Source organism: Monodelphis domestica, chromosome 3, assembly GCF_027887165.1.
Source record: "Monodelphis domestica isolate mMonDom1 chromosome 3, mMonDom1.pri, whole genome shotgun sequence".
Lineage (NCBI taxonomy): Eukaryota > Metazoa > Chordata > Mammalia > Didelphimorphia > Didelphidae > Monodelphis > Monodelphis domestica.
The window spans coordinates 75,724,262-75,741,216 of NC_077229.1; the positions used below are offsets into that span (position 1 = coordinate 75,724,262).

Genomic DNA, 16,955 nt, shown 5'->3' on the forward strand with positions numbered 1-16,955 from the left:
TTCTATCCAATGGTCCTGGTTCAGCTCTGTGATGAAGCAAAATAATCCATATCCTAAAGTAGTCACAGAACACACATTAGTTCTTTACAAGTTAGTCACTAGTAATAATAAAACCACTTAGAAATACAAGGTAGGGAAGTAGGCATCAGGTAGGAAGAAGTCAGTATGTTGAACCTTGTGTTTAGGATCCATAAGCCTATTTCCTATTTTCAGATGTACTACTAGGGCCAATGTTAATAGTTCTCAGAATTTCATGTGGCAAAATGCAGGTGCCATGCTTGATAATGTTTACCAGTTTTCAGGTATCATTAAACATGTTGTTAGTAAAAACGAACTGATCATGGAGTAGGAAATGGGATGGTATAGAACAAGGATGACTAGTATTGAGAGTTAAGACTCTGACTTGTTCCTAAACCTCTTGACAAATAAATGACTTTGGGCTCCTCTCCCTTTCTAGGCAAGTCCTCTTCTGTCAAATGAGCGTTAGACTAGATGAACTCTTAGACCTTCTAGCCTGATAGTCAATGTTCTAGTTCTAACATTCTCTAGTTTTATTTAAAGTAGAGGTAACCTCCTAGAGTAAAAAATCCTCTCCAGAGATCTTTAAATACTCATTTATCAAATTAACAAATATTTAGTAAGTAGCTATAAATGGTTGATCCAAGGACAGTGCCACATATAAAGTTGCCACCATTGAAGTGTAATGAGATAAAACAAGTTTAGATAAGAAACTGTTCCTACCTTCAGATTTTAGTATATGAATCAACAAATACCTACACTTAATTACCCACCTGTGCAAGACCCTATTCAGACTACTTAGAAAGATAAAAGAAATTAAGAATGGGACTGGTCTACCCCCATTCATCCTCCCTAGCCCCCCACAGAGCATATACTCTAGCTAGCTAGGGAGACAACTACTCAAGTTCAACAATGTTCAAGGCTTCAAAAACTCAAAAGAATTGCAAAAGGCTATGAGATTAAGAACTTTGCTTTGCAATTTCATGTAAAAGTCAATTTCTTGGGTCACCTATCCAATTCTCACATCCTAGTCCCACCTTTACTGATAAAAGATAGAAAAAAGAAAAACATTTTAGTTTTTGCTTTAATCAGAGAGCACCTGGTATTGTGAAACAGAGGCAGCTAAAGTGGTGCAGTACAGATCTGGGCCTAGAGTCAGAAAGACTGGAGTTCAGATTTGGCTTCACTTTTCAGCTATAACCTTAGGTAAATCACTTAACCTCTATATGCCTCAGTTTCAACTGTAAAATAAGATAATAGCACCTACCACACAGAGTAGTTGTGAAGATCAAATAAGTTATTTTGTGGGCTTCTTGGTTCAGGGATGTGAGGAAGCTATAATGAGAATTCCTGAGGCACTACAGGAAGTTAAAAAGAACACTTGGTTTTAAGTCAGAGAACCTGGCTTGTTCTACCACTTATTAGCCATCTACTGGGAAGTGATGACCTCTATGAGAGTAAAAATACTTTAAGCATGGGGTAACCCTGTATAAAATCAGGAAGTTGGACCAGAAATTTCTAAGGTCTCTTCTAGCTATAAATCATATGATCCAATTATCCTAGGTAGAAAGGCTTTAGAAACTGTAAAGCACTATAAAAACTGATGGTATTAATTCTACTCTTTCTCTACTTTCTCACCTGGTTGAATATGCAGTAAATTCTTGGTAACAGGGGTCCTATTTTCTATCTGTAATGGCTAGTGCCTACATGGTTATTACTTCACACTTATAAAATACTAAGAGAAGCAGCTTATAGAGCAATCAAAAGAAAAAAACATCTTTATCACAGGTTTACAAAACTTTTCAGCCTAAGATTTGGATCAGAGGAAGGCCCAGCACTTTTTTCTTCCTTCTCTGGGAAGTACATGGCAAATACTATTAGCTCCAAATCACCAAAAATGATATGGTTCAAAAGATAAAATAAGGTGCCTCTTTACCCCTGGCCCCAAGTGCTACAAGGGGATTGGAATTCAGCACCCAAAATCAAATCCAGTGCTCTGTGCTGCTCTGAGAGCACAGATCCTCCTACCTAAGTAGAATTTAGAAGGCACTTCAAACTTTGCAAAGTACTTTCCTTACAATCCTCTGAGACAGATACTATAATGCTAACAGTATCCCTATTTTACAGATGAAGGAACTGAGGTGAGGTGAAGTAAATGGCAAGCTCAAGCCATCTATCAGTATGAGATTCCAACCTAGCAAGTCCAATGCCCTTTTCAATGCACCACATGGTCATAAGGGTTATCCCCATTTTTACAGAAGACATTGAGGCTTAGAGAAGGGAAGCACTTGCCCAGGATCACTCAGCCCTACTCAGGGCAAGATCTTTTCAGTCAACATAAGCACCCCTTATTTTACCCCTCCCCAAAACCTTTAGTGGTCCTGGCTTAAATCTAGAGAGCCAATGTTTTAAAAAGAACAGGTAGCACCATGTTCAAGTGCATGGTTCTGGTTTGTTAATGCTTCCCCACTCCCCTAAAAAAAAGCCCAGAAGCCAAGATGGAAATCATTGATTTTTATTACTTAACATTGCATGCTGGGTACTATGACAAAAGCCTCTCACTGGTGGAAGTGTTCAAGCAGAAACTAGATGATCATAAGTAGAGCAGAGATGCTGTAGAGGAGATTCATCCATCAGGCAAGGGGTTGGACTAGATGACTTCTAAGGACCCTCCAACTCTGCGAGTCTATGATTTTAAAAGCTTCCTATCTAGGGAAAGAGGAAACACTTACACAAGGAGAGTACTTGGAACCAAGCAAATTAGGCTTCTTTCGATTCAATATGTTGATAAACTAAATAAAATGTCACTTGCCTAGAGTAAGGGTAAATAGATAAAACAATGGCTCAACTATGACTTCATACAATCTCTTCTCCTCTAGAACAGCATCAGAAGGCAGTGCAGCATAAGGAGAAAGGCCACTTGGCTGGGAGTCTGAAGGCCTAGGCTATTCCAGCTCTGCCACGAATCATTGTATGACCTGGGACAAGATCACTCTTCTCACTGAACATTGGTTTTCTCTTCAAAAAATGAAGGGATTAGAGTAATCTCTAAGGTCCCTTCCAGCTCAGATACCTTATGGGTTAGGATCTTCCCTAGCACAGAGGTAGTGCTAAAAAAAGGTTCACTGAATAAAATATATCCTAAATCAACAAGTTTTAGATTCAAGTAATGATTTTCAAATAATTCAATGTGTGAAAAAGCATTTTGAAATGTGAAGCACTAAATAATTTCTATTTGAGAAAAGTTAATGGGAATGTGATTGCTAGAATCAGTGCAAAAATCTGAAATATTATTACATGGAAAAGGGATTCGATGTTCTTTTTCTTTTACCTGCCTCCAGAGGGAATAGCTAAAACCAATGGTGGCAATTACAAGAAGCCAAATTTCATTTCAATTTAGGAAATGCCTAATCCTTAGAGCTGTTCCAACAGTAGAGCAGGTGGTTTTGAGAGATGCTAACACAGAAGCTAGACAGTCAACTATCAGGATGCTTTGTAGAAATTAATCCTATTCTGAGTAATGACTACATTGGACTGCATTTATGATTAATAAATCATAACTAGAAGGGACCTCAGAATTCAACCATTCTAACTCCCTCATTTTTAAGATGTGGAAATTGAGGTCCAAAAGAAATAATGTTCTCAAGATTGTATAAAGTTGTGAGTCATATGCAGTTCATCTGACTTCATTTTAAGTATGTTGGGGTTTTTTTTAAACTAGGCTATGCCTTCCATTTGTAAAATTCTCATTATTTTTACATATCCAAAGTCAAGCTCCTAATCTCCATGATGTTGCCTAAACTAAAACCATCCAATAGAAATGGCTATTTAGAATCAGAGAATATTGGAACTGGATGGTATATTCAAAAATAATTTAGTCCATCTTCCCCTGCACTTCCATTTTACAAATCAAAAACTAAAGCCCAGAACAGGAAAGCTACTTGTCCCGTGACATATAGCTAATATATAGCAAAGCCAGAACTAGAAGCCAAGTTTCTTGTTTTCTAGTCTAATATTCTTTTATGCCACACTGCCTTTAACTGAAAGGACATTTTAATAGCCAATTCACCTGAAATATAAGTATTTCTAGACTTTCAGGAAAAGTAGATTCAAAATGTGTGACAATGAAATTGAATGAAATGATGTTTCTGTGAATTGAAAGGAGAATGATGGTTGTACATACTGATGCAGAGTCAGGGTCTCTTAGAGATTCAGCTCTTGAGAATTTCAACTCTTATTAGCAAACATATCTGTAGTGACCAGAAGACACATCAGAGAGTGAAGAACCGTTCACCTGAAGGTCATCTCTCAGCAGCATTACATGTGAGATTGATTTTTTTTTTATTTTACTGATCTTCAGTGTAAGAATTCCCAAGCCTTTCCGAATGGCATGGTTGAAGCAGCCAAGGGCATCCTGCATGTGCTAGAGAAGGACAAATAATATGTCAGTTTCTACAAAGGATTAATTTAGCTATGCAGATTTGGGGGAGGTATGTTTATAAGCTATGGTCTCCTCTGTTCCTTGAGAGTCCTCTCAATCACTTCCGGCTCCAAGAAGCCACCACAGCCTGGTCCCAGGCAGCCTTCTTAGCATTTCCTGATTTCTAAGACCCCACCCTCCACCCTAGTATACTGACAAAGAGAGAAAATAGAATACAAGTGGCACCAGAAAGCATTTAAAGATTCCCATCTTAAACCATTACTCAAAGTAGAACTGATGACCCACTTCTAATAGCCTTAAATGTCCTAAGTTCCAGTTTCTGGCATGTTTCCTTCAGATTTTGTTTTTACCCTTTATTGATACTAATCACTTTGAGAAGATTCACAATTCATTTTTAATTAGAAAGTATTACATCTAAGGAAAGTATATTTTTGTTGGTCTCTGAAGAAACCATAATATGGAGAAGAAACCATACTATTCCCAGTGAAAACCCTAACTGTATGCCAAAAATTCTGTAAAGTGATATGTTCTTAAACTGTTCACATCACTGCAGGGCAGCCAACTGTCTTCAGAATCCTTTCCCCATATTCTACCCTCAATCTCAAAGCAGTTCAGAAAAGTCTCAAAAGAGAAAAAAACTTTCTCCACTTATTGGATACTCACCCTCTTTCACTTTCCTGGACAGAAGGACTGCAGGTCAGTGATGGCAAAAAGAAGACAATGAATTCCAAAGAATGTCAAAGCAAGACCTTAAAATTCATCTAGTCCAATGCCCTTTTTTTTTTTTTTAAAACAGAAGTACCTGAGACCCAGATGGGGAAGAGATTTTGCCCAAGGTCCATCCTTACCTGAAGCATGACCCTCAACAATCACCCCTCAAATATCATAGAGCTTCAACTTGAACACTTCTGGATGCAGGGATGTATCTTATTCTACTACTGCAGAGGGCTAATTTTTATGAAAATTTTCCTTAGGTTAAATCGAAATCTTCTCTGTTGTCTTCCCAACTAAATGGTAAGATTCTTGAGAGTAAACCCAAGTCATATGTGGAACATCTTCAGATCCCCCACAGCACTGAGAAAAAGGCCTTGCATGAAGTACATAAATATTTTTGGCTATGATTAAAACATTTATTCCCTTCTTTATAGCCTCCTTTTTTTTAATTACATGAAAACATCTGTTTCCCAAGATCCTTCCAATCTACAACAAAAGTGGCTTATTCATAAACAAGAGCCTAGCCAACAGTCCACACATGTACATACATGTGTATTTTTCAGGATTTATACTTTCAAATATAGGCTAAATATCATAAAATCCTTTGTCACTGACCTCAGTTTTGAAATTAGACATCTAATTTCAACAAAATATGGACATGCAGCTTCAGATTTTTATATTAGCCTGTCTCAAGATATAGAACAATAAAGGATAACATATGTCAGAAGTAGAAATATTCCTTTTAGACCTTCAGAAGCTATTTAAAGGAGTTAGAATTCCCTAGAGTTCCTGTTGTTCAATGCTGTCATTTTTAAAGAGGGGGAAACAGAGGCAAAGGAGGATGAGAGGATCATGATTTAGAGCTAGAAGAAATTTTTTAAAAAAATTAAAATCCTTATTTTCCACCTTAGAATCAATACTATGTATTGGTTCCAAAGCAGAAGAGTGGTAAGGGTTAAGCAATGGGGTTAAATGACTTGCCCAAGGTCACACAGCTAGGAAGTGTCTATAGTAAATTTGAACCTAAAACTTCCTGTCTCTAGGCCTGGTTCTCAATCCACTGAGCTACCGAGCTATCCCCTAGAAGGAATTTTAAAGGTCATTTAGAGGAAAAAGAGGCTGAAGAGATTAAGTGAATTCATGTACAAACAGGGTGTAGAAACAAAAGCAAGATTCAAATCTAGGTCCTTTGACTTAAAAGCACTCTTTTACTACATGGATAATGCTGTCCCATAGTGACCCTTATCATGCAACTGGAAGGCCAGGAGAAAATAGCAGGTACCTGTTTATAACTGAACCCCCTACATATTGCTGACTTGTATTCAACAAAGGAGTTTATTCATTGTTAGTCACATTTCACCAAGGAAGACTGAGGTACCTTTGGGATCTAGCTATTCTAAACCTGCTCACACATCAGCCTCTATTCTTATGTCTCTTGCCATTTGTCCCACCTCTTTCCTCCCACATAATCAAGACCCTATGACAGGCTAAGTCTCATAACCTTTCAGAACCTGGGCTTCTAGCCTCCTAGTTTCCTGCCTCAAGTACTTCCTCACTGCAACACATCCTCTACACAGCTAAAAAAGGGATTTTCCTAAAGCACAGATGGGACCATCTAATTCCCCTCTTTAAACTACACTGGTTCCCTACTGATTCCAAGATCAAATACAAACCATTCTTTCTGGCATTTAAAGCTCTTCCCAGCTCCAGTTCACTTTTCCCAGTCTCATTATATTAAACACTCTGGAGCAGTTGAATTGGCCTTCTTGCCATTCTTCAGTCTTCTGACTCCATCTCCACGCCTTTATCAAAGCTGTCTGCTCATGCCTGTAATGTACTTCCTCCTCACCTGAGAATACCTGGCTTCTTTCAAGACTTAGCTTATTCAAGCATCATCTTTTTACATATATACCTTCCTGATTCTGTGTAATTCTTTTTTGCAAAAAAAAAAATTCCCTTGTACATTATTTTGCACAAATAATCATATACGCACATGTATCCTATGGCTAGATTATAAACTACTCAAGAGCTAGGGCTACTTCACTTATGTCTTAGTAATCCCACTGCCAGACACTTTCCCCCACCTTTTTAAACCCTTACCTTCCATCTTAGAATCAATATTGTATATTGGTTTAAAGAATGCTAAAGGCTGGGCAACAGGAGTGAAGTGACTTGCCCAAGGTCTCACAGCCAGGAAATGTCTGAGGTCTGATTTGAACCTAGGTCCTCCCATCTGTAGGGCTGGTTCTTAATCCACTGAGTCAACCTAGCTGCCTCTAGTGCCCAGCATTTATAATAATGCTTGGTGATTAATTTACCCACATCTAGTCATATTTTATGTCACAAAAACTCAAAGTCAATATAAGTCTTCAGAGACCCATCTAGTCCATCCTGAACAGGAAATCATTTCCTCTCCTGCAATCCTCAACAAATGGTCAGATCTATTGAAATCTATTCTGCTCCCTAGGAAAGTGGAACCCACTACTTCCCACTATTTCCAATGTAATAAAAATACTAGTACCACTATAAAGTTACTAGCTAAAAGTCAGAATGTGATACAGGGCAGGTGACTTTCTGGACCCTATACAATGATTTTTAGTGTGTGTGGACTGTTGAGAGGTGGTTACTGCAAACATTCTTAAAACATTTAGCTCATGTGTGACTGAACAGATTAGTTCTCCTGAGTTTCATTTTGCCTCTACAAAATGAGGATAACATTTGTTGTCCCTCCTTCACAGGACTGTGGTGAAGTGTGTGAATCTGTACAACACTGAATATGCCATATATCACTTCAAAGCTGAGCATGAATTCATCCCAGCTATATGGCATAGTACTATCAAAAACACTTCCTACACCATGATCCTTCTACCCCTTAGTGGTTGTGTCCCATTCTGGTGACAAGTTTCCCTACACTTAGGCTGGTCTATAGACAACACACTATCCATTGCTGGGGCATGCTCTAAACCTCCAGCTTAGAAAAAAGCTGCCAGACCTGGTGCTCAACTGGCAAAGTCTTTCAGCAATCAGGATCAATCACGACCACAGCAGGAGGCCTACACCAGATAACCAAAAATAACAGCCAAGTTAAATGAGCATTAAGTATCTAGCACATTTATGGGGAGGGTGGGGTAGAGATGATACTGGTCTCTGCCTTTAGGAACCTATAGTTTGGGAGGGGACATGTATTCAAATAACTAAAAAAGAACAAAGCACTATTTTATCTGAATCAGTGCTAGTTGTAGTAGTACATTCATAGGAAAACCTTTAAATGCACACCCAATCTTCACATATATGCCTGAAATTTTACCAATTTAACTATCAATTCCATGTTCTCTTTGGTCAAACTGCATGTTTTCTTTTTCTGTGCAATGGTCTTTACCTTGGGAAAAAATGATGCAAAAAGCTATGGGACCATCTCTTTCAAGAGTCATCCTGACCACTGCTATTAATGAAGGGTTGCAATCTGCTTCTCAGAATGTAAGTGATTAGTTCTGGTAATGTTCAGATGATTCACTGATCTTCATGTAAAAGCTATTCTGCAGTTCAGTGATAGGGTTTTTACCAAACATGATTAAAAATGGATGGAGGGGCAGCTAGGTGGCTCAGTGGAGAGCCAGAGCTGGAGACAGGAGGTCCTATGTTCAAATCTAGCCTTAGATATATCCTACCTATGTGACCCTGGGCAAGTCACTTAACTCCAATTGCCTAGTCCTTACCATTCTTCTGCCTTGGAACAGATAGCCAAGGTAAGTATTTTTAAAAAAAAAATTTTTTTTAAAGGATGAAAATATTAAACCCTGTCTACCACAAGATCAGAAGTAGACAGCTATGAGGCTAAGAATTTGATGGAATAAGTCAATGGCCTGAAAGAATATTTCGATTCTGGCTTTTAGCTTGTATGACATTTAAATGTGGACTATATACTATAAATTATCGCTACTTTTGATCAATTGGCCTTGGGGCTAATCATCCCTTGTCTATTCCTAAGGACACCAAGGAAGAGGCACTAAGGGGGCAGCTGGGTTGCTCAGTGGATTGAGAGTCAGGCCTAGAGACAGGAGGTCCTAGGTTCAAATCTGGACTCAGACACTTCCCAGCTGTGTGACCTTATGCAAGTCACTTAACCCCCATTGCCTAGCCCTTAACATTCTTCTGCTTTGGAGCCAATACAAAGTATTGACTCCAAGATGGAAAGTAAGAGCTTTAAAAAAAAAAAAGAGGCACTAAGAGAAATTCTAAATCCTGACTTTTCAAAAAAAAACATCTCACAAAATATCAGGATTTTCCCATTAAATTTTGAGAAAAAATTCTATGAAATTACTCAAATTGAGTTCATTGGTATGAACACATCTATTTCCAATTGCTCTGAAACAAGTTATCTTTGACATCAACAGTATTAAGTGAACACATGCCAGGAGGTTAAATATTCATATGGCAAACTATATAATGCCACTTAAACACAGTAGGTTCTGCATAGTTTAAAATTACATGTTTCTAGGTTTTATTTGTAGCACTGAAAGTGACTTCAGAAGGTATATAATACAACTTCTATTTAAAATATGAATCTTTTCTACATAATCCTTAATAAGTGAATATCCAGCTTCAGCTCAAAGACATCCAGGGAGGAGAAATTCACTACCCCTTGTACCTTATTACCTTTCATTACTAGAAGGTTCTAACTGTTGTTTCCTTATGTTAAGCTAAAATCTATCTACCTGTTAACTTCCATCCACTCCTTCTAGTTCTGTCCTCTAGACTGCAAATATATGCAAATTATGCATAATATAATAATGCATAAAATATGCAAAATAAGACCTATTCCTTCCATACAAGACTCCATACTTTCCAAAACAGACTTAGGTAAATGAGTTGGCTCTCAAATCCTACTGTACAAGTTGAAAAATTAATAGTCACATATAAAAAGAGGGATTGTTTCCATCTCCAACTCATTCCAAAGCTACTGTAAAAAAAAAAGTACAATCATGAATAGAGATTATTTATTGCCACAAGCAAAGGAAAATGGGGAATGAAAAGGATTGGGGATAAATGGAGGGGAGGAGTTGGCCTTGCCTCATACAGGACAAGAGGCCCTCTGGTGGAAAGGTAACAAGGAAGAACTCATTCTCTGGGAGGACTAGAAACAAAGAGAGGCAAGTGCTCCATTGTAGTGTGGAGGAAAACCAAGACTTACAAAAGATGGAACTTGTACCAAGGCATACATAAAGAGCTGTCTTACCAGAAAACTAAGAACTATAATGAAAAGGTGTGATGGGGAAGAAGGAGATATGTGGATTCTTTAAAGATAAAAATTAAGTTGAATGTGCTTTTCTATATGGGTCAGAAAATATTTCTTTTCTGAAGATATGAGAACTCATTAAAAGATAAAAAAAAAGAGGTTAAAATGGTAGAAAAGGTGAAAGAACCAGCCATGTTCTCTTATGAAAGAGGGCCTAGAATGATTAGATACAGTTGTTAATAAGCAGTGAGAAGACGGTGACTTTGCCACTTATATGATAAAACAATACCTTCGAAGAAATGTGTCCCTATGGTACAATGGAAAGCATGCTGCATTTAGTTAAAATACCTGAGTTCAAAATATGCCTGCTTTTCACTTAGCTATGTGACCTTGAACAAGTTACTTAACTTCTGAGCCTCAGTTTCCCCATCTGTCTTTGGGATAAGTGGCTTCTAAGGTTCCCCACAATTAAAGTCCCATATGGCTCCAAATCTAATTTATGATCCCATCATAACTGGGCATTTGGCTCAAGTTCTTTCCCATTCTGGGAGGCCCACACCTTACCTCCTCAAGAAAATCTTCCCCAAATATTCCAACCACCTCAGCCCTTCCTCTTAGCAAATCAAAGCTACCCCAAGACTCAGATCAAATCCTATATTCTTTGTGAAACTTCTTCTAATTACTACAGTCTATCCTTACTTGAGGCACAAAAAGTACTAAATTCATTAAGAGATGTTTAATTGCTAATCTGTAAACTCTCTGAAAGCAAAGCAAATGTAGATGCCTCTTCTAAAACCGACATGCCCCTATCACTGGACTGGGCACAACAATAAGTAATTGCCAATAAATATATTAAAGGCACAGGGCCTACTCCTAGAGATGATAATGGAGAAAAAAAAAAGTGACCTAACTAGAGAGATGCAAAGGAGGAAGGGAATGGAAAAGAAACCCTGCAAAACAATGGAGGAAAAATAAAAAACCAACAGAAAAAAAGAAAAGGAGATCTGATACAGGGTTGGAAGAGGCCTGGAAGAAGAAATATGGATTACGGAAGAGAGAAAAGAAGGGGAGGGGCCTGACATAGAGATGAAGGGGAGGGGATCCGGGATGGGGAAAGAGGGCTGTCACAGGGATGGAGGGAGAGGGTCTTATACAGGGATAGGGGGACTGTCACAGGGAGAAGACCTGATATAGAGATGGAGGGAAAGGGCAGTCACAGGGAGGGGATCTGATACAGGGATGGGAGGGGTTGTCATGGGGATGGAGGGAGGGAAGGAACCTGACACAGGGATAGAGTAAAAAAGGAGGTAGGAATGTGATACAGGAACGGGGAAATGGGGGGCTGTCACAGAGATAAAGGGAGGGGACCTGACAGAGATGGGAAGAGGAGTTGTCACAGAGAGGGACCTGATACAGGGATGGGAGGAGGGGCTATCACAAGGATAGAGGGAACTTGACACAGGGATAGAGTAAAAGAGGAGGAAGGGACTTGACAGGAATGGGGAGCTGTCAAAGAGATACGGGATGGGGGAGGGGAAGTCAGACATAGGTAGAGGAAAGGGAAAGGCGCCAGAGACAGGAGAGTGAAGGGAGCATAGCAGGGGGAGGAGGGTCAGACCCGGGGTTGGACTGGCCCCGGAGCCAGAGCCGGGCCTTACCTCCCGCACTCCGGACAGCGCTCCCGCCGCCAGGGCCGGAGCCGTTAGCGGCTGCGGCAGACGCCTCGCCCCGGACCGGGCCGCGCTCGGAGCCGCGGTGCCGGAAGTGGCAGTAGGGCCTCCGGCAGCAGGACGCCCCCGCGCCGGCCCCGGCCCAGTAGGGACAGTCGATGGCCCGGAAAAAGCCGGTGGAGCGCAGCATTGTCCCAGGGCCCCACCGCAACCGCCACCGCCGCCCTCACAGCCCGGGCCGGGGCCCGGAGCTGCCGGAGCCGCCGGCCCCTCTTACAGGTCCCTCTGGGGGCTCTGAGGCCCCGCAGGCCGTGATGCCGCCTCAGCCTCCTCAGCCACAGCTGCCATCTTGCCGCGCGAGGCCCGCCCCCCTGCCCCCGCCCTCTGCGAAGGGCCCCTAGAGGACGCAAGACGCGGCGAGGCTGCCCTAAGGCGCGCCTGAGCAGAAAGTGCGGCTCCCTCTTTTCCTGGAGGTGGGGCGGGGTTTCTTTCGCGGAACACACGGAGTGCTTTCTCCTTTGGATCCCGCTGACATATATGCACATATTAGCATATATTTGAATGTATTCGCGGGCGCCTCCGTCTGGTTTGTGGCCGTACCGGAGCCCCGGAAATTAGGAGGCTGCCTAGGAGGAGGGGCAATCATAGACCCCAGATTTAAATTCGCCAGGACCTAGGGTGTGGTTAGAGGGAGTTTGTACTCTCTGGGAGGAGCCCTGAAAGAGTGCCCTGAAGATTCTGAGGAAGGTTCTATGAGCTAGGACACCTGGGTTCTAGTGCTGGCTGGTCCTCAATTACCTTGCGTGCACGCACACATAAAACCCAAAAGGAATCTGAAAGACCATACAATCCAATAACTTTTATTTTATTATTTTTAAAACTCCTACCTTCGGTCTTGGAATCAATACTAAGCAATGGTTCCAAGACAGAAGGGCAGTAAGGGCTAGGCATTAGGGTTAAGTGACTTGCCCGGGGTCACACAGCTAGGAAGTATTGGAGGTCAAGTTTGAACCCAGGACTTCCTATCTCCAGATCTGGCTCTCTGAACCAAACCACCTAGCTGCCCCTCAATAACCTTATTTTAACAGATGAGGAAACCAAAGTCACACAGTAACAACCCCCTTGCAAAGCCAACAAGAAAGTCCAGGTCTTGTGATGTATAGACTAGGGGCTAGCTCAAAAGAATTCTTTCACCTTTTTCTATGCTGGAGATCTCTATTCCATTTGGTTCAATTCAGTAAACATTTATTGGATGCCTACAATGTGCCAAGCACTTGTGCCAAATACGGGGGAAACACAAGAAAAGTAAAACATTTCCCAAACCCCTTCCCTTTGTTGATTATCTCCAATTTATCCCATATTTATCTTGTTTGTGCATAATTGTTTGCATGTTATCTCCTCTGCTAGACAGTAAGCTCCTTGAGAGCAGCATCTGTCTCTTGTCTCAGTGCCTGGAACATTGTAGATGCTTGATAAATGCTCCTTAACTTGATTTGTTAACTGATGATTAGCCAATTCCCTTGGACCCTTCAGGTTTCCCCTAGTTGCCTATTCAGCCATACTGCTTCTCCCTTCTCCCTATATTCCCCGGACCTGAATCTGTTGCATCCTGGACCTCCACAATTCATATTTCCAAGCCTGGGAAAGTTCATCCACTCACCTTTGTAGTTTCTCCCTTAGGACTAAGCTCAGTTGATTGGTGACAGTGCAAACTGGCCCTTATTTCAAAAGATTATAGGATCAGAACTAGAAGAGACATGGAAGGCCATTGAATCAAATCCCCCCCCCCCCCATTTTATAAATGAGGAAACTGAGGCATAGTGTTGCTCAGCCAGATTTGACTTTTCATAATTCCATTGGGGGTTTTCTTGGCAAAAGTACTAGAGTGATTTGCTATTTCCTTCTGTAGCTCATTTTACAGATAAGGAAACTGAGGCAAACAGGGTGAAGCAACTTGCCCTGGGTGACAGGGCAGAAAGTATCTGAGATTGGGCTTGAATTCCAGAGGATGAGTCTTTCTGACTCTAAGTCCATCGATCTTTCCACTTTCCCACCTGATTGAATACAGAGATATTAAGTGACTAACTTGCTCAGGTTTAAACAGTAAGGATCTGAGGCAAACTTTGAACCCAGGTGTTCTTGACTCCAAGTCCAACACTCTATCAGCTCCTTCACAGCTGCTTACTCCAGGTAATAGGCCATGTTTTACCTTCACAGCCTACCCGGCCATTCCCCCATGCCATCTTACTCTCTGCCTGCCCTCTTAGCCTTCCCCTGTTTTCCACCTCTTGCATAGGATGCCTTAATCAAATCCATAGTACCATTTCCTCTAGAACAAGAGTGTCATTTGACTGCCTTGGACATCAACTCATCCCCCCTGTGATTTCCCAGACCAAAATTCCCTTCCCTGACCACTACTCCCCAATATGTGCTAACTTCCCCTATTAGAACATAAGCTTCTTGAGGGCAGATCCTCTCTCTCTTTTTATATTTGTGTCGCCAGCGTGCTTGGCATAGAGCGAGCCCTCCATACATTTTTTAATTCATTCATTCATCCAGCCCTGTAACCAGGTTCAATAATTTCATCTACTTCATAGTGCCCTTCCCTGATGGGGTGGGGTGGCTTCATTGAGAGGTCAGAGTGAGCACAAGCCTTGCTTCCTTCCTTCCAGACCTTTCTCCATCACTCTATCTTTTTTCTTTTAAGGCTCAGGAAATCTCACCCTCCCTCCATCTTTATCACTTCACCATCCACCCAGGTTCAAAACTTTGGTTTGCCCTCTGCTATTCTCTACAATAACTGTCCCAATGCTCCTTCTCTCCACACCTAGGGTAATTGCCCTTGCCTGATCCCTCTTCAACTCTCACCTGGATGATTGCATTGACCTCATGCCTCCAGCCTCTCCCCATACAGCCATCTTCCACTCAGCTGCCAAAGTAATTTTGTCAAGACAAATGTGACCATATCATTCCCTCCCCCTCCTCCACCCCCATCTCAATATACTCCAGAACCTCCAAGACTATTTTTTTAACTCTTTTTTTTTAACCAATTCCATTTTATAATCAATACTAAGAATTGGTTCCAAGGAAAAAGAGGAGTAAGAGCTAGGCAGTTGGAGTTGTGACTTGCCCAGGGTCACAGGTTTGTGACAACATACATAAATCAGAACATATGTGAAGATTACAGAGTAAATGGAAAATAGACTTAGAAGGGATGGTGCTACCAACTGGGTGTGAACTTTAGATTACTCTATGCTACTTAGTCTAACAAAATCAGGAATGTCTACACCCATACTTAAGGATTAAGTATTTAGGAAGATGACCTATGACAGACATGTGCTAGCAAATGACAAATCAGAAACAACTGACAGGCCCCTGGGCTGTCCTAAGTCAAGCCTAAGATATCATTGGTACATGTGAGACGCAGGAAAGTGATATAAAACCATCTACATATTTCGCGTCACTTCCTCTCTCCGGTCTCTTTGACAGCAGAGAGGTGGCTAGTGGCAGCTTGCTGAGTGCGTCGGCATCTTGGTGTGGGGGCTGCTATTGTCCAGGTTTAGCGGTGAGTTTTCCTTGATACCATACTGGAGGAAGCCTAGTAACCTAGTTTGGTGAGGCTCTTCTCTGAGATCTCTCAGAGTTTAGGCTGATTTTTCTCTCCTTTACCTTCCAAACACTGTCCTCTTAAAGAAAGCCTCTAATCTTCAAGGACCTCTGTGGCGGAGGCAGGAGAAATCCTATACCTTTTCCCTCTCTCTTCTCCTTGATTTCTTCCCTATATATTGATTAAAACACCATATATTTCCAAACTGACTTGGGTATTTCATTTGGGGTATCCCCTGGTGACCAAAAATCAAATTTAGATTAGGGGACAACCCTAAATTATCCTTACATGGGGGGGGGGGGGCAGCAGGGTAGCTCAGTGGATTGAGAGTCAGGCCTAGAGACAGGAGGTCCTAGATTCAAATCTGGTCTCAGACACTTCCCAGCTATGTGACCCTGGGCAAGTCACTTAACCCCCATTGCCTAGCCCTTACCACTCTTCTGCCTTGGAACCAACATACAGTATTGATTCCAAGATGGAAGGTAAGGGGTTAAAAAAAAAATTATCCTTACATGGGAAGACCAGGATGAACCTCTTAGATATTGTTGTTTTAGTTGTATCTGACTCTTGACAGCCAGATTTGCAATTTTCTTGGCAAAGATACTGGCAAAGTTTGCCATTTCCTTGTCCAGTTCATTTTACAGATGAAGAAACGGAGGCAAACAGGGTTAAGTGATTCACACAGTTAGAAATTATTGGAGGTCAAATTTGAACCCAGGACCTTCCATTTCCAGGCCTGGCTCTTTATACACTGAGCCACCCTAGCTGCCTCAAGATCAACTATTAAAGTCCCCTGATTGGCATTTAAAGCTCTTTACAACCTGGCCCCTTCCTACCTTTCCAAGGTTATATTCTATTGCCTCCCACAATCTTGGTATTATTTCCCTGTGATATTCCATCTCCAGCCTCCATGTTTTTGAATTAACCATTTCCCCAAGCCTAGAATGCTCTCCCTGCCAACCTCAGGCTCCCTTTAAGATTTGGGTCCAATGATAACTTGGGCAACTAGGTGATACCATTGTGCACAGAACACCAGACTTGGAGTCAAGAAGACAGAGTAAGTCCTTTAACCCTGTTTGGCTCAGTTTCTTCATTTGTAAAATGAACCAGACATGGAAATGGCAAAACTCACCAGTATCTTTGCCAAGAAAACCTCAAATCAGGCCATGAAATGTCAGATGCAACTAAAAAGACATCTAAGAGGTCTGGTCCTCCCAGTTGGTAGCGCCATTTATTCTAGGTCTATCTTCCATCTACTCTGTACTCTTC

The 16,955-nt window shown here is 41.3% G+C and overlaps 1 protein-coding gene across 4 annotated transcripts in view; it reads right to left on the reverse strand.

The window, feature by feature from the left end:
* Positions 1-12,498, reverse strand: part of REXO1 (RNA exonuclease 1 homolog) — a 100,000-nt gene extending 87,502 nt beyond the window's left edge. For all 4 annotated transcript variants that reach the window (XR_008917361.1, XR_465794.3, XM_007489295.3 and 1 more), the window contains exon 1: positions 12,068-12,498. Coding sequence is in view for 2 of the 4 variants with exons in the window: in XM_007489295.3 (XP_007489357.1) it covers positions 12,068-12,269 (202 nt within the window). In the remaining 2 variants the exon portion in view is untranslated. The remainder of the gene's footprint in view (positions 1-12,067) is intronic.
* Between the last annotated feature and the right edge of the window lie 4,457 nt (positions 12,499-16,955).